Source organism: Mauremys reevesii, linkage group 9 (assembly GCF_016161935.1).
Source record: "Mauremys reevesii isolate NIE-2019 linkage group 9, ASM1616193v1, whole genome shotgun sequence".
Taxonomy (NCBI): domain Eukaryota; kingdom Metazoa; phylum Chordata; order Testudines; family Geoemydidae; genus Mauremys; species Mauremys reevesii.
In genome coordinates this window covers 50,548,906-50,573,171 of record NC_052631.1, presented here as the reverse complement: position 1 = coordinate 50,573,171, position 24,266 = coordinate 50,548,906, and the positions used below count along the sequence as shown (strand labels likewise).

The following is a 24,266-nucleotide window of genomic DNA, read 5'->3' as shown; positions in this document are numbered from 1 at the left end:
AGCCTCTTCTCCCCACGCACTGGGGGCCGGGGCCTGGCACAGCCCCTTCTGCCCTGCAGTAGAGGTACAGGGGCCCCTTCTTGTTTAGTCTTGCCCCATCTTTTCTGCAGTATTTGTCCCCTTGTCAGGACTCCTTCATCAGAATCTCTGTTCCTGGTGCTCCCATCTCTTTAGGGGAATCCCCCCTTGGAGCACACTGGGGCTCCCCCAGAAGCACTCCCCAATGTGGGGGAGGACATTGGTCTTATGTTCATACAGAGCTTCTTCCCAAATCATCCCCAAGTGGTTCCATGCAGCCCCCCTGAAGGAAACCGGCTGGCTGTTTCAGAGCACCTAGTGCCGCATGCTCCCGCTCCTGGTGCTCAGCCTCCCAGAGCTGCTGCTTGGTGCACCAGGGGAGCCGGGGCGGGCCGGCTGGGGCTGTGATTAATAATGGCGATAACTCCATGCACGCTCAGGGTTCAAAGGGGGCTCTCTCTCTGAGCCAACGGTGTGGTAGGCCTCTGGTTGGCTAAGCAGAGGACCCCAAAGAAGGACGAGAAAAACAGGACAAAATTGCAACTGGAGCATTTTGCAATGCTCCCTCTGTGACTGCGAGTGAATATCTTACGAGAACAATTAAACAGATGATTCCATGGGAAAATGACTTCACCAGATTGGGGGGCGAGGGGCCAATGGTGCAAGGGTGATTTCCACCAGCTGAAGATCTGCCCTGCTACTCTAATGACTAAAATCCCTCTAACTGCAAATCTCAGTGCAGACGTAACTGTAGAACTGACACCACTGCCTCCATCATTGTAGGTGATAAATCATTACATTTCAATCTACCCAGCGTGGTTGTAAAATATACCTATTGATTTCTGGAATATGAACATGTCACTTACAGGAAATGACTGGAAACAGCGACAATAATGGGAGGAGGTTAGACGGACACTGCTCGCTGCCTCAGGATTACAGGCAGGTGGGCATGGAAACAAGAATCAATACACCTTGGAGGACATGGGCAGCATTACCGGAGGACATATCCATGCAAGGCTTGTGCATCAGACCAATCCAATGGAGGCTGGACACTCCTCAGAGCCAGTGTTCTCACCCACTGGGGTCTGCTGCAGAGTGAGCTAGGAGATGGCTGCCTAGGATGGGTTTGAACGTAGGTCTAGATTGTGCCTTCGGACCATCTCTGCTGCTGCACGTTATCCGAGCTCAGAACGGCACCAGCTTGACAGCTGCCATCTGGCTCAAGCCATAGCTGGTCTCCCATGGTGCCCCGGCCAGCTCCTGGATTGAGGAATGGGAAAGGTGCCGTAGAACCACTTTCCCCTGTCTGTCCTGGTCCTGCACAGAGCACAGCTCAACCAACCCCAGGGATTTGGTGCTGAGGCTCGGCTTCAGACTTTCCCAGCATTCCTGAGTTGGCGTATTTCCTGCAGGGGGATAACTAGCCCGGGCAGAGCCAGACAAGTTGCTTCTTTGCCTGGGTTTGCCCCGCTCCTGGCAGCAAACAGACATCACTGAATAGCTGATCAGACAGTTTTCAGCTTCAGCACCTTGGAGAGTGGTTCCCTGGCACTCGAGTACATGAGGTAGGAGCCCGCCGTTGTGTGAAACGCTTCCCAGTCTCGACAGCCAAACGTCGGAAGACGATGAACCGCTACGAAGCCTTCATACCCTTGCCACCTGCAGCACAGAGGATATGCGTTAATACCCACAGCATGGGCTTGCATCTCCAAGGGGCACCTCCCCACACCAGTGACTTTGAAGGGCTGTCTACACTGCAGTCAGCAGTGGGACTGCAGCAGGTGTAGATGCACCCAAGCTAGCTCTGACCTAGCTAGCTCCAATAACAGCAGCAGTGAAGCCACTGCAGCATGGGCCAAGCTACCTAGATCAAAGCTAGCTCAGGTATGTCCATGCGTGCTGCAGTCACACCTCTGACTGCAGCCTAGACAGACTCTTGCTAGTTCAAACTGACAGAAATGTTGTCCCGCAAAGACACATTGGCTAGATAGAGAAATGCCTCTCCCAGCCCCCATCACTCCATTGCAAGCTTCCTTATCTGGAAGGGCTGTGACTGGAACAGAACTAGAGGAAGATCCCACTGCTCGAGGCTTGGTGCTATAGTAGGCCTCTCCCATCAGGGATGTTTTGTGCAGAAGCAGACACTGGATTCATTCCCAGTCTGAATAGCTTCATAGCTCTGCCCCCCTACAGACGATGAGGCACTGATGACTGGTCATGAGATCCTGAACCTTTTCCCTCTAGGCTGGTGGCTGAAAAGTCACCCAGTAGTGACCTAGAATGATCACCTGATGGCTGGGTGGGGTGACCTTTGGGAAATGGATTTGGTGGCCTCAGTCCAGGCCCTAGTGGACAGGGTCAGCACCACCCCACAGGTCACTGAGAGCAGGTGGGCAGGCTCAGCAAAGGTCCACGGGCAGCCCAGCCATGGAGGCTCACACCCTGGTGGTGGCACCTCCCGGTCAGATTGCAGTGGGGCAGCACACAGAGCTCGCGAGGCTGCTGCCCACACAGCACTGGTCCCCAGCCCGACAGAGGCCTGCAGGATGCTCATTCGGGTACATTTTACCAGTTCTGCACCCACTGTGAAAAGCCTGAGGGGAAAGGCTTCTGCATGGGCCCCTCTAATCACTGTCCGTGGGCACTGAACCCAACACATCTATTGGCCACAAGAGAGCTGTGGAAGGTGCTGTGTCGCTCCTTCTCTCCCTGTCTCCTCCTTCGGGTCCATTGCCTTGTTCTGCTGCTTTTGGCTGAAATGGCCCAGCTCTGCATGGGTTAGAAAGACGCTTGCTTTGCACTAGGGCCCATTCAGAGGTATGGATCTGCAGTCAGGTAGCGAGAGTAGAAGGAAAGGGTGGAATAACTTCCCCTGTACATTTCCTGCTTGCTCTGCTTCTGGGCCACCTGTCCCCATGCAGAGCAGCCCAGATCCTGAGGAGGCAGAGCAGGGTGACGGGATGAAGTGAATCACTCCAGCCTTCTGAGCCGTCTCTGTCTGCATTTCCTCTGGCCCTTGACTGCAGACTATTGACAGTGCCTCTCCAACTGCCTGTGGCTCTAGGATGGGGCCACGCAGCACAGACATCATTACCTGTATATAATACTGTTCACAGAGAAGGTGAATCCGTCAAAGGAGTTTGCTACCACCAGAAAATAATCTTCTCCCACTGAAAAGAACTCCCAGTCCAGAGCACTGTGATAGGGAGCAAGCACACAGATGGGTCATTAGAACCATCCCTAGAGAGGCTCACTAGGTCCCTTTGGGGCACCAGCCTGCATCCGGCCCAGGGCAGCACAGAGACACAAAGCTGTTACCATCTGCTAGCCATTCCTTGGGCTTTGTGATGAGTTGGTGGCTCCAGTCCAGTTTCTAGTGTCCCCGGGAGAGAGGCCATGACCACAATTGGCATGGAGTGGCTGCAGCAGTAGGAGGGGATGATGGGTATAAAGTACCCTCCTTCAAACAGGGATGGTCTCCCCAGGTCAGGGTGGAGGCACATTGGTGGGACAGTTTCCTGTGCCACTGCCCAGAATGCACCTGTTTTGTGGATAAATAGCTGCTAATTCAACCCTTTCCACAAGCACTTCATCCATAGCAAGCCTGGCCTCCAGTAACAGCCAGCTGTGGTCGGTCCATATGTGGGCGTGAGTTATACATGCCACAGAGTCATGTCAGCCCTGGCCAGGTGAAGGCCATCATACACCAAGCCTGGCAAACACAGACAGTGAGGGTCATTGCTGTAGCTGTACTGTGATATCTAGCACCACAGGAGGTTAGGAGTTGAATGAGTGACAACACCTTACCTCCTTTCAGCATGGTCAAATTGCACTGGAGTATCCAGACTCTGAGGAACTGATACAGGGAAGAACTGGGCCCATATGCTGTATACAGAAGAGGCAAGATCACCCCTCCCTTAAAAGTGACTTACAAAAATTATGTCAGTCTGAGGGGAATGCAGCTATTTCCACGTAGAGGCAGGTTTTCCCCAAGCTGCCTTCAGTTATAATACATTTTGAAAAGAATCTTTTCAACAATTGAGCCTCACATTTTAGTTCCTGACTATCATGTTCCAGAACCAGCCACCATTCAGCTAATTCCCAGCATGGGTCAGTGGAGAGGGAATGGGGTAGCCAGTTATTTTTTGTCAAGCTCCACATTTCTCAGCCAAGGTACAGTCGAGGTCCGGACTCCAGAGAAACATTTTTCACACCGCAATAACAATAATGATGAGAAGTAAATAACAAAATTTTGGGGTCCATTCAAAAGTGGCTGGCGGTCTGGATTTGGCCTGCAGGCTGCCCATTGATTACCCCTGGGACAGGGCATGGGTAGAACACAACAGATATTGCTGGTGCTTGTTATTGGGCCTGATTTTAAGAAGTGCTGAGCAGCCTCCTCTCCCATTGACTTCTGTGGGTGCTGGGCAGCCTGGACTATCAAGCCACTAAGCTTGCTGCTGCCGTTTCCCTACCTGTAAAGAGGGCTAAAGCCCTTAGCCAAGTGGCTCGAAACCAGTGGCTGAGAACAGTTTTTGTTGCACTATTTGTTATTGCCACGTTCCAAGCTCCACCCGCAGTGGGATTGGCTGGCAGAGATTTCATGGGGCACCTCACCTGTCCTGCAGACAGCTCCAGAGAAGTTGACCTGAGTGCTTTGCTCTGGGGAACAGAGTAGGATGCTGCTCATACACAGGCCAAAGCACCAAGGACTCACCCTCTTGCCTTTTCCGTAGCGGCTGCTGGTTGTGAGAAGGAACGGGATACGGCCAGCTATGGCGGGGGCCTGAAACACACGTCCTCGCTTTGGTCTTGGCCAAAAGAGGCATGCTTCCCTTTGAGCAGCTGAGGTCCTGTTGGGCTAGGACCCCGTCTGAGCAGGCTGACAAACGATGGCCAAGTAGCTCACCTATGCCACGGTGCTGGTGGCACGGAAAGGCTGATTTCCCACAGGAGGAGGAGTTCAGTTAAAGACCTGCCAAGGTGCAGGTGGCTCGCAGGTGTTACGCCAATGCAGAGGGCTGGCAGCACTCATGAGGGAGGCCTGTTTGGGCTCAGTTTATTGCAGAAACTCTGATGTGGAAGCAGCTGGCTGAGGGGAGAGCAGTCCTGCCTGGCCCAGGGCTCTGACATTGCCAACCAGGCTTTACGATGTATCCATCCCCCTAGGGTCTGCACTCAGACTGAATGGGGAGAAGCCTCCTTTCTGCTGAGCTACAAACAGCCTCTCGACACTCCCTTCTGTCCCCGGTCTCAGCACACACAAAGCTCCAGCGCCAGGCCTTGAGGCCGCCTGATCCACAGCTTCTGGCAGGATCGGCACTCTGAAATCTACCCACACCCTGCCAGCAGAAGGACCTGGGCCTCCCCACTAGGTCAGCCAGGAAGATCCACCTCAGCACAGAGAAATGTGTGGAGCAGAGTGAAGTGCCTGTATCTGGATGGGCCCTGGGTATGGTGGGTCCCCACTGGGCACAGAGGGCCGGGGGAATGGACAGAGACAATGAAGGGGTGTTTTCTTTTGTTCTTGTCTGGCTTTGCTGGTGATACGGACTTTGTAACCGAGCTCTGCAAAGGACACTGGGCCTGGTTCTCCTCTGTCTTGCACCTTGGGCAGCCAGTTACATAGTGCAAAGGGGACGTATAATGCAGCCACTGAAATCCAGTGTGGGGAGGGGAAAACTGGGCCCAAAGTGGGGGCGGGGGGGGGGTTCCCTCTAACCACCTTCTCCCAGTACTATGCTAGTAGAACTCACAGAGAGTAACTATCTAGATAGCTGTTCAGCCTACGCTCCCAACTGCTAAACATCAGATAACCACTGTAGCCAGCTGTGTTCTCCTCTTACACAATGTGGTTCATTGGAACAGGATGGGAACAGACGCGTTGGTGGAACCTTCACTGACAGACACGGGACTCTGCTTCTTCTGAGCACCCCAGCCACCCCCCAGTCACCAGTCTCCCTCCCTCCTTCGCTTGAGTGGGAACATGCCTCAATTTCCAAATCTGGGGCCTGATCCTCAGCTGGTGTAAATCAGCACAGATACTGAAGTCCATGGAAGTCGACTGATTTAAGCTGGGTCAGGGTCTGGGCCCTGGTGTTCCTATGTAGTGACACCCTCTTGTCATGTTTCCCAAGGGGACGGGGAGCGTAATCATAGGTGTAGTTTGGGGTGGGGCCTCTGGGGACACTGTCCCCACAAACAGAGGGGAGGCATAGGGGTCACATGCCATTCCTTCCCCCATATTTCTGTGGGCGCTGAGCTGCCCTGCAGGGCTTGCTCTGCTCGGCCTGCGGGTGCAGGGAGAGAAGGGGCTTTGTCATTGCCCTCATTTCAGCTCCCAGAAGGGATGGAGCAGGATTAAGTGAGCAGCTTTTCCTGGGTCCTAGTGCCAACCTGACTCCTCTACAATCATGAGTGCCCATGGGGGGCAGGGGACCGAGCAAGGGGTGTGTGGTGAGAAGAGACAGTGGGAAAGGGAAGTCGGATGGGGCAGGGGGAAGAGAAGGGGAGAGGAAGATAGAGGGGATGGGGAAGAAAAGGGGATGCGGGAATGGACAAGGGGAAGCAGGAGCCCAGCATGTGGCGTTCCCTGGGCAGCAGCAGCCCCACCAAGGAGGCAATCGCAGCAGCAGTAGAGCTGGGACATAGCTGCAGCAGCCAGTGCCAGAGTGGCTGCCAGCAGCAACTGGGGCTCCCCCATTATGCCGTCCTGTCCCCCCCAGCACCAGCAGCCCAGGTACCACTGGGGGGGGGGGGGAGGAGCCAGTGAACCAAGGGCACTGGCTTCAGCGTGCACATGTGTGTGCTTGTACATGGGTGCGCTTTGCCCCCCCAAATATAGCAGTCAAACTACGTCTATGAGCGCAATTCCTGGCAGATGCAGATATTATGTGAATCCCTGGATTAAATTCTCTGCCCTGTGCTATGCAGGAGGTCACGGTCCCTTCTGGTCTGAAAAATCTACCAATATCTGATTCTGTGATCACTGGAAAGGACATTGAATTGGGAACCCTCTGGGACCCAGTACAGATGTTTTTGCACTGAAAAAAGAGTTGGTACCTGTAGGTGAGAAGATCCTGAAACTTGACAAACATCTGTGCCGTGATGTTCAGCTCATAGATGGAGGAGTTGATGGCGTAGTAGTTGTTTGGCATTACGGTTCCACTGTCATAACTGTGACTGTTAGCCACAGCAAGGAAGATTCTGTCTCCAATGCGAAAGACCTCCCAGTCGGCAGCACCAAAAGTCTAGGATGAAACAAAAAAGTGAACATGGGTAACATCTCTTTAGATCATAGTCAGGCTTTTCACACTGTCCTACATGACATTCTCATAAACAAACCAAGGAAATGGTGTCGAGATGAAATTACTATAAGGTGGGTGCCCAACTAGTTGAAAGACCATACTCAAGGAGTAGTTATCAATGGTTTGCTGTGGAGGGTGTGCCTAGTGGGGTCCTGCAGGGGCCAATCCTGCATCTGGTATTAGTCAATATTTTCATTAATACTTCGGATAATGGACTGGAGAGTGTGCTTATAAAATCTGCTGATGACACCGAGCTGAGAGGGATTGCAAGCACTTTGCAGGACAGGATTCAAATTCAAAATGACCTTGCCAAATTGGAGAATTGGTCTGAAATCAGCAAGATGGAATTCAATAAAGACAAGTGCAAAATACTTTGCTTAGGAAGGAAAGATCAAATGCACAACTACAAATTGGGGAATAACTGGCCAGTTGGTAGTATTGCTGAAAAGGACTGGGGGTTGATAGTGGATCCCAAATTGAATATGAGTCAACAATGGATGCAGTTGTCAAAAAGACTAATATCATTCTGGGGTGTATTAGCATGAGCGTCATATGTAGGACCCAGGAGGTAATTGTCTCGCTCTACTTGTCACTGGTGAGGCCCCAGCTGGATACTGTGTCCTATTCTGGGTGCCACACTTAGGAAAGATGTGGACAATTGGAAAGAGTCCAAAGGAGAGCAACAAAAATGATAAAAAGTTAAGGAAACTGGACTATGAAGAATGGTTAAAAAAAACAGGCATGTTTAGTCTCGAGAAAAGACAGCTCAGGGGGTACCGGATAAAAGTCTTCAGATATGTTAAGGGTTGTTATAAAGAGGAAGGCAATCAATTGTTCTCCATGTTCACTGAAGGTAGGACAAGGAGTAATGGGCTTAATCTCCAGCAAGAGATTTAGAAATTTAGGAAATTAGATATTTAGATATTAGGAAAAACTTTCTAATTATAAGGATAGTTAACTCTGGAATACGCTTCCAAGGGAGGTTGTGGAATCTCCATCCTTGGAGGTTTTTAAGAACAGGTTGGACAAACACCTGTGAGGGCTGGTCTAAGTTTAGTTGGTCCTGTGACAATACAGGGGACTGGACTTGGTGACTTCTTGAGGTCCCTTCCAGCCTGACATTTCCATGATTCAATGAATAATTTTTAATGGAGGTCTGAAACTTATTACACAGGTGTGAGTAGACCCATTTTAGGCCACATTTCAGCAGAGCATTTAAGCACATGCTTTACTTCGAGCATGTGCTAAGTCCCTTTCCAACGCATGCAGAACTTTAAGGCCTGAGAAACTGCATGGTGTTGCATGGGAGGACCAAAGCATTGTACAGTGCATCACCTCTCATCCCCAGCAGCTTCACACTGTGATGCTATTATACATGTATCAGGAACAGATGTCGTACGCGCTATTTCAGAATTGGTGATCCAGAGGCTACAATTGTCACAAAATAATCTGAGCAAAGCTGTGAAAGAGAAGAGATTTTGGCAGCTTCAGGACAGGCTTTTGGGACACAGGTTCTCCTCCCTCACACTAGCATGGTCTCCGGGTGACAACCTTCCCCCAACATGAAACAGATAGGAAGCCCTACCTGTTAGAACGACACGCTTAGGAAGATCAATGTCCAGGCCTCAAAATCAAATTGCCATAGTTTGCTTAGCTCTAGTTCTGAACTTTCTGTTCCTTTGATTAGCTCCTGCTGCTTTAGGGAGAATAGGGATTTTCACAAATCTTAAGGGTAAATTTAAAAACCAAATGGGAAGTTTGCAATTTCCCATTAAAAAGGAATCAAGCTCTCCAGACATGGAGCAGAAATAGGACTGAAATGCATCTCCGACTTGTGAGAATGTACCTGCCACATTTCACTAGTTGCAATCTGGAGCTTGTTAAATACTCCTCTATGAAAGAGAGAACATACCCCAAGAGGGCAATCATGTCCTGCCAAAAACAACTTCCACACAGGAAATGGCTGTTATGGCCCGAAGCAAGTCCTGCTGGCTGGTAATTGGCAGAGAGCATCAGCTTTCTGAATCCTCCAGTGGCTCTTTCCCATAGCAAAGTGTTCCAGCAAACCCTGATTTCCTCTCAGAACACTTGTTTCCCTGGCCCTCCGGGGACTGAAATCTCAGCACCGTCATTGTGGATTTAATAGTCACCCGGAAGGGAGGGAAGGCAAAATTGTATAAATAATGAACCTTCCAAGGAGCCTTGTGCAGGGGTGTGGCAACGCCACCAGGCGAGTGATTTGCTGATTTCAGCCAGTTGTTTTCTCAGAAGGATACAGCAGGTGACCTTGGTGAGTCCGTTTCTTTTCTGGACCTTGGCACTGTCTAATTAGGAACACAGGCTATTATTCAGTAGGCAGAACTTTTACTCTAGCTCCAGCTGGGCCCCCGGTAGCTGCTGTCCTGGAGGTCACCCTCGGAGAGCACAGGCTGCAGCTCTAAGGGCTGGATGAGGAGACCAGCCAAGCACTGGAACTTGCTTTTCAAACAAGGACAGTCTGGCAGATGAATACTCAGGAGCTGGGTCAAACCTACGCTGTGTTCTTGGTCTTGCCAAGCACTCAGCAGAGATTGCTCCAGTCAACGGGATGAGGGTGACATTTAAGTCAATGGCAAAACTCCCATAGACTTCAGAGGGCTAGAGTTTCACCATCAGGGTCGGGTCCTGCTTGGCTAACAGGCTGGGGAACACAGGGCCGGAGAGGGCAGAGGTGTGTATGAAGAGAAGGGCAGAGAGGTGGAGCCTAACAGTTCGGTAGGTATTGGGGGAGCATTACGCTGCTGTCTCACCCAGGGCTGCTCTCTCCATCAGATTGCTCTGCTGATTTGGCGAGTGGCCTGCAAAGTGACTTGGGAGAGCCCCGCGCACCCAGCAATGTTTTCCCGGGCAAGAGAATGCAGCATGGGCTGTACAGGTCACTTTTTCTACATCCAGAGTGATTGGAAACAACTGTTGGAGAGTTTGGGCTTGTTTGTTGTTCACATGGTTTCTGCTGCACGTTTGAGTCAGCCCATGGCAGGATGCATGAGGAGCTGCTGTAAAGCTGTGAGGAAAGGCAGGCCGTGAGCTCATCAGGGCATGGCCATTGTCTTCCCCGCAGTCTCTAAAGTGCCTGGCACACTACTGGAACTGTACAGACAGCAAACACTAATCTGTGCGTTACAAAAGCGGGTGTGTAATGGGGCTGGGGTTGAATCTGAGTCATGTAGCCCCCCCTGCCCCGCGGTCTACGATTCCTCTCCCCTGCTGCCCCAAACCGGTTTGCCACGTTACCCAAGGGGGTACCTCCCAGGCTGGTGTCAGCTAGCGACACTGTCACTGCATATAAAAGAAACCTGAACTCGGCAAGTCTTTAGGGAAGAAAACCCCCGCAGTACCCATGGGACTAGAGAACACTTGTCTCTACACTTATCATCTAGCATTGTCTCGAATCCCTACAAGGCAGGAGACAGACTTTGGGCTATTACACTCAAGTAGCAAGTTCCGTGATCAAAGGGGACACTCCCAGCAGCTCTCGCTTTTTTCGCCAGTTCACGCACAAAGAGAGAGAGGCTGTTGGTCTGTCCCCAGGCGATGAGCCATGCACCTCCTCCTACAGCCAGATCCCACTGGCCTCCATGAGCCGCACTTCCTCCTACAGCCAGATCCCACTGGCCCCAGGAGCTGCGCCTCCTCCTACAGCCAGATCCCACTGGCCCCAGGAGCTGCGCCTCCTCCTACAGCCAGATCCCACTGGCCCCAGCAACCGCGCCTCCTCCTACAGCCAGATCCCACTGTCCCCAGGAGCTGCGCCTCCTCCTACAGCCAGATCCCACTGGCCCCAGCAACCGCGCCTCCTCCTACAGCCAGATCCCACTGGCCCCAGCAACCGCGCCTCCTCCTACAGCCAGATCCCACTGGCCCCAACAACTGCGCCTCCTCCTACAGCCAGATCCCACTGGCCCCAGGAGCCACACCTCCTCCTACAGCCAGATCCCACTGGCCCCAACAACTGCGCCTCCTCCTACAGCCAGATCCCACTGGCCCCAGCAACTGCACCTCCTCCTACAGCCAGATCCCACTGGCCCCAGCAACCGCGCCTCCTCCTACAGCCAGATCCCACTGGCCCCAGCAACCGTGCCTCCTCCTACAACCAGATCCCACTGGCTCCAGCAACTGCACCTCCTCCTACAGCCAGATCCCACTGGCCCCAACAACCATGCCTCCTCCTACAGCCAGATCCCACTGGCCCCAGCAACTGCGCTTCTTCCTACAGCCAGATCCCACTGGCCCCAGCAACCGTGCCTCCTCCTACAACCAGATCCCAGTGGCCTCAGCAACCGCACCTCCTCCTACAGCCAGATCCCACTGGACCCAACAACCATGCCTCCTCCTACAGCCAGATCCCACTGGCCTCAGCAACTGCGCTTCCTCCTACAGCCAGATCCCACTGGCCCCAGCAACTGCACCTCCTCCTACAGCCAGATCCCACTGGCCCCAGCAACTGCACCTCCTCCTACAGCCAGATCCCACTGGCCCCAACAACTGCACCTCCTCCTACAGCCAGATCCCACTGGCCCCAGCAACCGCGCCTCCTCCTACAGCCAGATCCCACTGGCCCCAGGAGCCGCACCTCCTCCTACAGACAGATCCCACTGGCCCCAGGAGCCACACCTCCTCCTACAGCCAGATCCCACTGGCCCCAACAACCGCACCTCCTTCTACAGCCAGATCCCACTGGCCCCAACAACCGCACCTCCTCCTACAGCCAGATCCCACTGGCCCTAACAACCGCGCCTCCTCCTACAGCCAGATCTCACTGGCCCCAGCAAGCGCACCTCCTCCTACAGCCAGATCCCACTGGCCCCAACAACCGCGCCTCCTCCTACAGCCAGATCCCACTGGCCCCAAGAGCCAAGCCTCCTCCTACAGCCAGATCCCACTGGCCCCAACAACCGCGCCTCCTCCTACAGCCAGATCCCACTGGCCCCAGCAACCGTGCCTCCTCCTACAGCCAGATCCCACTGGCCCCAAGAGCTGCACGTCCTCCTAGAGCCTGATCTCACTGGCCTGAGCAACCGCGCCTCCTCCTAGAGCCAGATTCCACTGGTCTCCGTGAGCCATGCACCTCCTGGAGCCAGATCCAGCTGGCCTCACTTAGCTGGGAAGTTCCATTAAAGTCACTGGAGCTACTCAGTGTGAAAGGGAAGTCAAATCTGACTAATATCAACTTTTTACCAGTATTGACTGGAAGAGCTGAAACGAGCCACCGAGCCAGATGTAGATGTGGGAGTCGATCTTCGTAGATGTGCCATTAAATGTGTTGGCCACAACCAGGAAAGAGTAAGGTCCAACAGTAAAAAATTCCCAGTCATAGGCTCCAGAGGTAGGAATGGTCTGGTTGGCCTCGAAAAGTCCAGTCCTGGGGTTCCACCGATATATGACACTATTGATGTCGTGATTATCCCCTGGGAATGACAGAAAAAGAAGAGGGTATTAGCAAACGGAATGCAGTCTGGTGATCAAAAGAAATGAGACAGGAACAGGACAGATCAGAGGAAATATACAAATGAGGGAAAGCAACTAAGCTGTCTGTCCCTTAGGGACTAATTTCTTCCCAAGAAGTAAACGAGTAGATGTTACCAATTCAGTTCTCCTCAGCCATTGGCAGTGTTAACCCAGCAAGGACAGCGAGGAGTAAGTAATACCTAAGTGGAAACCTCTCCTGGACATGTGGGGGCAATTCTGACAGTGCCTTGAGCCCTCTGCAGCTCAGTAGGGGGGCAGCTACAGAGTTTGGTGCGTGGGCACCACTGAAATGTTGCACTTCAAAGGGAATGTCCCAGCTATTCCAGGCAGCTGGGGATGTGCCATTCACCCTGGATAACTGCCGGGTGAGACTGGACCAGTCTTGCTGCTTCCGAGAGACCTGAGGAAAGATTGCCCAGGATGGATCAACAGAAAGGCAATCAGTTCCTCTCTGTGCATGTACAGATATAGATACTACAGATAATCCTGGCTGTTCTCTCTCTCTCTCTCTCTCTCTCACACACACACACACACACCCCAAATGGGCTTTACCAGCTCTTACATCTAGGGGTGTGGCTACGCTTTGGGCTGGGGTGTGATTTCCAGCTCGCAGAGACATACTCTGCTAGTTCTCCCTGAGCTAGTGCACTGAAAATAGAATGCAGCCAGGCAGCGTGAGCTGTGGGAAGGGCTAACCACCATCTGAGACCCTAGGCATGTACTTGGGGCAGCTAGACCGTCATGCAGCTCATGCCAAGCTATCCCTATGCCACGGCACTCCCTAACTGCCTGAATAACTCCTTAGGGCTGAGTCTGCTCTGAGTCATGCCGGGGCTGGACAAGCCCCATCCTGATGCAAAGTTTGCTTAAAGTGACCTTTGGACTCAGCTATGCTGAGTGCCTCTGGGCTGCAGCCATGGCACTAGCCCCGCACGAAAGCAAGAGAACTTCATTTCCAAATACCAAACCCTGTTCCAAAGCCCACCGCGCAGGAGAAAAAGTGAGAGGTGCTAACGCTGTGACCAGGCATCGGGGGTGACACACAGCTGTGCGCAATGGAGGAATGCTGTTTGCCAAACACTAACACTGCCTGCATTGCCAGCTTTCCCTTTCCCAACAAAACACTTGAGAATAGAGCTCTCTACCCTCCCTTCCATCCTCCTCACTTCCCAAAGGAACATCCTGGGCAGCCTGATTTTTGGGCTTCCGTTTCCTCTCTCCTCCGTGGAGTTACCCAGCGCCTTTCAGCTCGCACCCCCAGGGTCTCCTGGACCATAGTTCTGCCCAAACGTGCACGTCACTCCAGCCTGCCTCTAGGACACAGCCTAGCGCGTACTAATGCACGCGTAAGGACTAGAGCTGGTCTGAAAAAATACAGCCTAGCAGTGTTCCATCGCACATGCAGTTCCATCAAAATCTAAACACGTCACAAAATCATGTTGATTTCACTAACATTTCAGAGACAGAGAGAAAATAGTTCCAGCAACCCCAGTGTTCTGTCTCGGCATTTTCATAATGAAACATTTTCAGGTTTAACTTTTGAAATGACTTTTTGTTGCAACATTTTTATATTTTCTATTATAATAGAAAATACAAGTTGATCCTTTTGATTTTTATACCGTCATTGAGCTAAAACAAGTCTCTTTCCTGAATTTTCTTTTCTTACAAGTACGTGGGTAGTTGAGGGCCCTTAAAAGTGCAGGGCTGATAGTTTTCATAGGCCACTGATTACCTCCAGTCAATATCTCCGATTCCTTTCTCTGGTGGTTCTGTGCCTAATTATTGCACAGCTGGCCACACGGGATGGTTGGATGTTTGCTTGATTTACAGTGAGAAGGCTGAAATAAATCTTTCCACTTTATATTTGCAGCAGTGCAGTGATTCACACCTTCTCAGGCACATCAGTTTAAACCTGCATTTTTATAGCATTTTTAATTGCTCATTTTTTTAACTGCAAAGAAGTGGAGTCATTGGCTGTACTGGTTATTTACTATAGAAGCCTAAAAAGAGAGAGTGACAGATATACAAGAAAAGGATGTCAAGGAGGTTTCCGTTATGGATATGATCATTTCTCAGGGGGAAATCAGATTTTAAATCAAGATTGGAGGTCTTTCTAATAATATGCTCTAGCTCAACCGCAAGATATGGGCTGGATGCAGAAATCACTAAGAGCAAGCCTCTGGGCTATGGGGTACAGGGGGTCAGACTACATGGTCTAACAGTTCCTTCTGGCCTTCCAACCTATGAATTTATTAACCATTTCCTCACACCACCCTAATCCTTTAACAAACCTTGCTCTTTTCTTTGTGGTTGTGCCGCTACTAATAGAACAATGTACTTTTCAGACAGATTCAGCTATTTTCATGAAACTCATTAAACCAATGGCTAGTCACTTGTTTTGTTTTACATGCAAAACCTTTGCCAAACCTCTGAGTACAGTAACTCCTCACTTAAAGTCGTCCTGGTTAACATTGTTTCATTGCTGATCAATTAGAGAACATGCTCATTTAAAGTTGCGCAATGCTCCCTTATAACGTTGTTTGGCAACCGCCTGCTTTGTCCACTGCTTGCAGAAAGAGCAGCTCGTTGCAGCTGGCTGGTGGGGCTTGGAACCAGGGTGGACCAGCAGCCCCCCCATCAGCTCCCCATTCCCCTAAATTCCCTGTGCTGCAGCCGCCCAGCAGGCTATCAATTGCCAGCAGTTCAGCTGTCCCTTCCCCCCACTGCCATGTGCTACTTCTGCCCTCTGCCTTGGAGCTGCTCCCGGGAGCCTCCTGCTTGCTGGGGGGGAGGGGGCGGGAATGGAGGGGGCTAATGTCAGGGTGTCCCCCTTCCCCCTGCTCCTGCCCCCTGTTAACCCCATCTCCATAGAGCAGGGCTCAGGATGGAGGGAGCTTGCTGATCTACTTAAAAAGGCAATGTACTTAGAGTGTGGTCAGCATACTTAAAGGGACAATGCGCATCTCTCTCTCACACACACACAGGGTGTGTTTCTCTGTCTTTGTCTGCCACGCTATCTCCCCTCCCTCCATTTGTGCTGCCTTGTAGAGTGTGAGGCTACATTAACAACAATGGGTTAACCCTTGAGGGCTCAGCCGAGTGCTAGTTCATCATTCAGCAGTAAGGCATTCCCTGGGAAATATCCCACCCTCTGACTCCACCACCTCAAGCAAGCTTCACAATCATCATTGCTGTGTACAGTATTAAATTGTTTAAAACTTATACTGTGTGTGTGTGTATATATATATATATATATACACACACACACACACACAGTATATATATATTTATATATATATAAATAAAAGTATATATATATATTTATATATATATAAATAAAAGTCTTTTGTCTGGTGAAAAAAATTTCCCTGGAACCTAACTCCCCCAATTTATCATAGAATCAGAGAATCAGAGAATATCAGGGTTGGAAGGGACCTCAGGAGGTCATCTAGTCCAACCCCTACTCAAAGCAGGACCAACACCAACTAATTCATCCAAGCCAGGGCTTTGTCAAGCCTGACCTTAAAAACATTAATTCTTAGGGAGAAATTGGATTTGCTTAACACTGTTTTGCTTAAAGTCACATTTTTCAGGAACATAACTACAATGTTAAGCAAGCAGATACTGTATTACTTGCAGCCCTTTTGTGTTAAATTATTTGGATGTGTTGTGGTTTTATACTAACATTCCCCTCTGGGTGGCAGCGCACTGCAACTCTGTGGCTAGCCTCAGCATGTGGAATGTGTCCAAACTCCTGCATCCTGTTAGTATGGACACAAGCTAGCAGTCAGTGGGAGCTGAAGAGCATCAGTGCTCATTCCTGCAAGGTGCTGAGCGTTTGGGACTCAGTCCAGGGAGTCTTGACGTTTCTGAGGAGTGCCGCTGAAGCCAAGTCCCAGGCACAGTCCCATTGAAGGTAAGCACGTGTTTAAGTGCTTGGCTGGTGGTCAGCACCTCACGGTATCAAACATGCCCAGTGCTTGGGAAAACTAGCCCTTAGCTGATGATGTCTGGAGATGCGGCTGACACAGGGGGAAAGACCACGCTGCTCTCAGAGGCCAAGGGAGAGGAGATGATGTGACAGGAACATGAACACTTTGGGGAAATAATGTGTAAATAATGACGTTCACCCAATGCACAGCCAGCACAAAGTCTGGGCACACAAGTCCCATGGAGCCCCCATTCTGAGGAGTGAAGGGGTGCACAGGCATTATACCTAGAGACATTCCCTGGGGGAGGAGAATGATTGACAGCTGGAGTCTACCTATGGTAATTATCTGCTCCCGTTACCATAGCAGCTGAGCACCTCCTAGTAGTTAACATATGTAGGGCAGAGCTGTTACACTCACCTTACAGATGGGAAAACTGAGGCCCAGAGAGACTAAGTGATTTGCCCAAAGTCCAACAGGCAGGCTGTGACAGCAGGGAACTGACCCCACATTTCCCACAGCTCAGTCTAACACCCTAACCACCAGACCCTGCACCTCCCTCACATCGTGACCATGATGTGAGGCCTTGAGGAGTCCAGCTGGGAAGCAGAGGCTTCCCCTGGAAATGAAACAGATCCCAAGGTCTCCTCCAACTCCTCAACGTCCCTGATTCCCCATTACAAACATGGGATCCATCGTTCAGATTCACCCTCCCATATTTGCTAGCTCTAGGTTTTCCATAGGCAACTGCTGTCTTTACTCCTGCAGCCCACAGAGCCTGTAGACTCTGGGATTGTGGGGCTCTCTCTCACCTGGCAGGTGTCTCTTATGATAGCGCTTTCATTTTAGGGCTCCACCAGGCCTTGCCTGGTGGTCAGACACAGGGCACAGAATTGGGGCTACAGCACTCAGTGGAAGACCTGACTTCTATTCCTGGCTCTGCCAAGACCAGGCAAGAGACATCACTTCTCTGGGCCTTGGTTTCCCCACCCTTAAAATGGGGAGAATGATACTGACTTCCTTTTTAAAGCATTTTGAGACCTACTGATGAAAAGTGCGGTATAAAGCCTAGCGAGCTATTACGGGAGATGCAGACTGTGTAAGAGGAAAGGTAATTTCAGAGATTACTTTAACCCATTGGGAAATCAAGTGTGTTTTCACTGCTCCCCAGGAGAAGTACTATCTTTTTAAAACTCTTCTGAGGAGCCACATAATGCAGCCCATCCATTGAATCCATTGCAATATCCCTCCTGGCAGAACAAACCTCTGATGGGGGTGGTAGGTGAGCTATTAGGGAGATAGCACAATGCCCAGCCGGCTTGTATGGGGGTATCCAAATCCCCATTGGTAGATCATCACAGCTGACGGTACACAAACGCCAGTGTGAACACGTGGAATGAAGTCAGGCCAACATGGTATGCTCGTGGTTGCTCCACTCCACATAGGATGGGGCTGGGGGGTGGGGCATGCAGACACACTCGAATGAAGAAATGGCTCATGACTCGCAGTCTGAGCAGACAATACAAGCAACAGTTAGTCACCTACCCCAGAGTATATGGCAAGAACATAAATGTACTCTGGAGAGTGTTACAAGGTAGCCCCTGTGCTCCCTATGGTTGCTCTAACTTGAGAGTTAAAGGGACACTTTTCTCTCAGGATGAGATGTGGCCAGGCGGATGGTGCCCTTTTGATGCTGATACTTCACAATTATTAATGTCTCACAGATCAGCAGAAGATCTTTAAAGGGCTGGTGTTTATAAGGCTCTTCTAGGTGCAGCAAAACACAATTTGCATAACTCAACAGGAGAAAGATGCTTCGCCGGCCTGGTGTTTCAAAGACCCATTTGTACACTATCTGCTTTCTCCAGCGTGAAGCAGGAATGCATATCAAGGACCGCAGTCAGGGCCGGCTTTAGGCCAATTCCACCAATTCCCCCGAATCGGGCCCCGCGCCTAAGAGGGCCCCGTGCCCAGTGGCAGAGCCGCCGGGGGATGGGGCAAGTGGCCGAGAATCCCTTCCCTGGCTAGAGGCTCCTTTTAAATTTTTACTCACCCGGCAGCACTCTGGGTCCTCAGCAGCGGGTCCTTCACTCGCTCTGGGTCTTCAGCAGCACTTCAGCAGCAGGTCCTTCAGTGCCACCGAAGACTTGGAGCGAGTGAAGGACCCGCTGCCGAAGACTAGGAGCACCGCCCGGTGAGTACAAGTGCCACGTGGTTGTTTTTTTTTAACGTGTGGTTATTATTTTTTTTCTTTTTTTAGTCATCCCTGCCGTGGCCCCATCGAAACTGTTCGAATCAGGCCCCGCGCTTCCTAAAGCTGGCCCTGACCACAGTCAGGCGACTGGGATTGTGCCCGGTATGGAACTGTGACAAACACGAGGATTAGCAAGAAGCAACAACTGCTGGGTGATTAGCGAGGAGTTTCGTCAGAGTCCCTCTGAAGTGGAATCCTTTAACAGTGAGAAGGGAAATTGTAACTCAAATGTATCATTTCATATCTACAGCCAGAGGGAGAGGGATCTCTACAAGACAGAGATGCTGTTCCAATGATGGGCTAGAAGTGGGTTTTGGTGGAATAGGTCACCTATGAATGACAGGGGATTAGGATCTCTTTGACCTAACAACCAAGGGAGCTCTGTTTGTGGATGGCTGGCATGATTGGAAATTTCCCACAGGGTAAAATGGATCATTGTGCACCCTTCCTCCCAGCAATGACCACATTTCTTCCCATCCCCACAGTTTGTTTGCTAACCAAAAATCACACCACCTTCTAAGAGGTGTTAGGGAGACTCATGATTGGTGGTTAAAGCCCTGGAGCTGGGAGATCTGGTTTCTGTTTCTAAGCAACTGGCTTGTTGTGTGATTGTGGGCAAGACACTTAATCACGCGGTGCCTCAGTTTCCCTGCCTCAGTAAGATGGAGACAATATCTCTCTCTCTCTCTCTCCGAGTGGTTTAATAATTTCTGCAGAGTGCTTTGCTATCTGTAGGTGGAAGGGGTAAGAAGGTTCTGCAGGTAAAAAAGAGGTTGTCTTATGGCCTTCATTTACATTAGCTGGCTCAGGTTAATTAAGGTCAATATACCCCTGTCCCATGACAAGGATCAGTCTCCGCTGATTCCAGTAGCTACTGTTACATCTTCTTCCAGCCCCTTTCACCTGACAAACAAATGGAAATGAATCACAATATCCAGCCAAAACCAGTATCCAGTGCCCCCAGAGCAGTGCTACCTCCTGTCTTTGCTACAGACAGCACGCTGAGAATGCAAAAGGCTACTGTTTAAAACACTTTACTAGGCATCGGCCTTACCTGATGCAAAAGCATTTTCCCGGGGTTTGGATTTTATGGGTGAAATCCTTGCCCTACTGAGGTCACTGGCAGAACTCCCTTTGATGGCACTGGGGCCAGGATCCCACCCCACATTCCTGCTGTGGAGGTGCCCGCACAATAACGGGGGAATTAACGACACCATGAGGTTAGTCCAGAACTTCCCCAGCCTGAAAGGGGGCATTACAGGAAGGATGGGTCCCTGAGTCCTCCTTCAACAGGCCCCTGCTGGCTGTCTCCCGCTAAACCACCTGCACTCAGCACCTACCAACCGAGCACTGCCAGGAAGAATAAGGGCGAGGTACCTTCTCTGTGGTTGGCAACCGCGAGGAAGGCCTCTCCCTCAATGTCAAAGGCCTCCCAGTCCCTAGCGCTGTGCGTGGCGATCCGCTGGTACGGGAAGAATTTCTCTGTTCTGTAGCTCCACTTGTAAATTACAGAGAACTGCTGACCCCTTTCATTCTGCTCAAAATTAGCCACTGCTAGGAAGATCTGAAAAATAACAAGCCAGGACATCTCAGTTTCTCCCCTTACAGGGAATGCTCAAGCGCAGGCGCAGTGAAAATGGGGCACGCTTTGGAACACAGGGCTGAGTGCGGCACATGGGCACCTCCCACTGGGTCACGGCAGGGCCTGGCAACAGGGCTGCTATTGCTCACGGAGGGGGGGGCGGGGAGGAGGGCTGAAGGACAGTGCAACTAAAGTGCATCCCCTTCTGGCCACGTAGAGCAGCTCTCTCTTCCCCTCCCCATCCCTGCATCAGAGGGGAGAGAGGGGGAGGAGAGCCATGGAGGGAAGGGGTGGAAGAGAATGGACAGGGCATTCAGAGAGCTAGGAAGGCAGAGCAGAGCGGGCGAGCGATTGGGCTCCTGTAAAGACTCTACCAAGGCTGCTTTGTGCCCCAACGGGGCCCTGTGGCACCAGCTGGAGGCATTCGGAGTCAGCCTAGTCTCAGTCTGCCCATCTTTCCTTCCTTCCTCAGACTGGCCCTTGTCAATGGTATCGTTGATGTCTACTGGGTCCACAGGGGGAGGAGGGGAAGTGAGTTCTCCTGTTTAACAGTTACCACCGTATCACTCTGAAGCACACCCCAAATTCCTTGCAAGGTGAGACTGCTCTGCAGAGCTCTACCGGGTAACAGAAGAGCCCCCCTGCCTTGACCCCAAATTCAAATAAAGCTTTTTTTCTGAGGTTCAGAAAAGCAACGTTCACTGGTTTCCCCGGCCTCTGCATCTTCAGCTTCTAGCTTGACCAATCAGACCCAAGGCATCTGTCACTAGCTCAGATAAGCGTCCCTTCATTTTGGCACTCCCCTTAGCTGATATCCAACTCCATGCTGTCCGAGGTTAGCTTTACAAAACCAGGCAAAGCCATGGAGCAGCCCGTTCCAACGCTCGGCATTGCCACCAGCGTCCCGGCCTGCCATAGCACAGCTCCAACAGAAGCTTTCCCCACAGTCCTGGGCAACTCGACCAGAGCTAATGGAATCGTCCCCAGGAAATCCTTTCCGACTGCAAGCAGTTCAGGGCAGGAACTGTCATTGCCTATTTCTTTGCACAATATCTCGCACACTGTGGCCCAACCTGGTTAGCCTCAAGGTGCTACCATGGTATAAATGTTTATGAAAATAAACAATAATATTAACACAGACAGTCCCCCAACCTGAAGCAAATACTCACCAGCAACCACACACCGCACAACAAAAACAGTAACCCAGGAACCTATCCTTACAACAAAGCCCGATGCCAACTCTGTCCACATATCTATTCAAGTGACACCACCATAGGACCTAATCACATCAGCCACGCCATCAGGGTCTCGTTCACCTTCACCAATGTGATATATGCCATCATGTGCCAGCAATGCCCCTCTGCCATATACATTGGCCAAACCGGACAGTCTCTACGCAAAAGAATAAATGGACACAAATCTGACAGCAGGAATCATAACATTCCAAAACCAGTAGGAGAACACGTCAACCTCTCTGGTCACTCAGTAACAGACTTAAAGGTGGCAATTTTGCAACATAAAAGCTTCAACAACAGACTCCAACGAGAAACTGCTGAACTTGAATTAATATGCAAACTAGATACCATTAACTTAGGTTTGAATAGAGATTGGGAATGGCTGAGTCATTACACAGATTGAATCTATTTCCCTATGTTAAGTATCCTCACGCCTCATGTCAACTGTCTGAAATGGGCCATCTTGATTATCACTACAAAAGTTTTTTTTTCTCCTGCTGATTATAGCTCATCTTAATTAATTAGCCTCTTAGAGTTGATATGGCGACTTCCACCTTTTCATGTTCTGTATGTATGTATATCTCCTTACTATGTGTTCCATTCTTATTCATAAATGATCTGGAGAAAGGGGTAAACAGTGAGGTGGCAAAGTTTGCAGATGACACTAAACTACTCAAGATAGTTAAGACCAAAGCAGATTGTGAAGAACTTCAAAAAGATCTCACAAAACTAAGTGATTGGGCAACAAAATGGCAAATGAAATTTAATGTGGATAAATGTAAAGTAATGCACATTGGAAAAAATAACCCCAACTATACATACAACATGATGGGGGCTAATTTAGCTACAACGAGTCAGGAAAAAGATCTTGGAGTTTTCGTGGATAGTTCTCTGAAGATGTCCACGCAGTGTGCAGAGGCGGTCAAAAAAGCAAACAGGATGTTAGGAATAATTAAAAAGGGGATAGAGAATAAGACTGAGAATATATTATTGCCCTTATATAAATCCATGGTACGCCCACATCTCGAATACTGTGTACAGATGTGATCTCCTCACCTCAAAAAAGATATTCTAGCACTAGAAAAGGTTCAGAAAAGAGCAACTAAAATGATTAGGGGTTTAGAGAGGGTCCCATATGAGGAAAGATTAAAGAGGCTAGGACTCTTCAGTTTGGAAAAGAGGAGACTAAGGGGGGACATGATAGAGGTATATAAAATCATGAGTGATGTTGAGAAAGTGGATAAGGAAAAGTTATTTACTTATTCCCATAATACAAGAACTAGGGGTCACCAAATGAAATTAATAGGCAGCAGGTTTAAAACAAATAAAAGGAAGTTCTTCTTCACGCAGCGCACAGTCAACTTGTGGAACTCCTTACCTGAGGAGGTTGTGAAGGCTAGGACTATAACAATGTTTAAAAGGGGACTGGATAAATTCGTGGTGGCTAAGTCCATAAATGGCTATTAGCCAGGATGGGTAAGAATGGTGTCCCTAGCCTCTGTTCGTCAGAGGATGGAGATGGATGGCAGGAGAGAGATCACTTGATCATTGCCTGTTAGGTTCACTCCCTCAGGGGCACCTGGCATTGGCCACTGTCGGTTGACAGATACTGGGCTAGATGGACCTTTGGTCTGACCCGGTACGGCCTTTCTTATGTTCTTATGTTCTTATGTTCTTATGCATCCAATGAAGTGGGCTGTAGCCCACGAAAGCTTATGCTCAAATAAATGTGTTAGTCTCTAAGGTGCCACTGTCACGGAGTGTGGGGGGACACAAAGCCCTGCACCCCCGGCTTCCTGCGATTCACCATGACTCTCAGCCAGCCAGTCAAGCAGAAGGTTTATTTGGACAATAGGAACACAGTCCAAGACAGGTCTTGCAGGCACAGACAGCAGGTTAGGTCCATCTGGGGCCCCCAGGGAGGCCACAGCCCTGTTGGGAAGCCCAAGCCCCGCCGGGCGTCCCTCTCTATTTTCCAGCCAGCTTCAAAACTGAACCCCTCCTTTAGCCCCTCCTTCTCTGGGCTTTTTCTCTTTCCCAGGCCAGGAGGTCACCTGACCTCTTTGTCTCCAACACCTTCAGTTGGCACCTTTGCAGAGGAGGGGCCCAGGCCATCAGTTGCTAGGAGACAGAGTGTCAGGAATTTAAGTACCCTGGTCCTTTGCTCTGCAGCAACCATACACCCTTATCCCACCACCTAGATTCTTAAGAACTGCATGGGGGAACCTGAGGCACCAACACCGTATTCAGAGAAAACATTAAAAACATTCCCAGTTCGTCCCAGCCACAAGTACTCCTGTTCTTTAAACAATAGTCTGTGGACTGATGGGGAATATTCTAAATGTAACCTGTCCTGCTTGGTTATGATTGGCCATATAAGTCACATGGTATTGCTTCTCTTCCCTGACTGGTTGAGCACAAAAGCCCTTATAA

General features: G+C 50.5%; 1 protein-coding gene across 4 annotated transcripts in view; it reads right to left on the bottom strand.

Annotated features, from left to right (window-relative positions):
* Positions 1-458: 458 nt before the first annotated feature.
* The window catches only part of TSPEAR (thrombospondin type laminin G domain and EAR repeats), a 95,785-nt gene continuing 71,977 nt past the window's right edge, over positions 459-24,266 (bottom strand). For 3 of the 4 annotated variants that reach the window (XM_039487008.1, XM_039487005.1, XM_039487007.1), the window contains exons 8-12: positions 20,394-20,580; positions 12,543-12,772; positions 7,081-7,268; positions 3,113-3,214; positions 459-1,677 (exon numbers count right to left, since the gene is read on the bottom strand). In XM_039487008.1, the coding sequence (XP_039342942.1) occupies positions 1,524-1,677; positions 3,113-3,214; positions 7,081-7,268; positions 12,543-12,772; positions 20,394-20,580 (861 nt within the window). In that variant the 3' untranslated portion in view covers positions 459-1,523. The remainder of the gene's footprint in view (positions 1,678-3,112; positions 3,215-7,080; positions 7,269-12,542; positions 12,773-20,393; positions 20,581-24,266) is intronic. The other variant, XM_039487006.1, reaches the window with a different exon arrangement.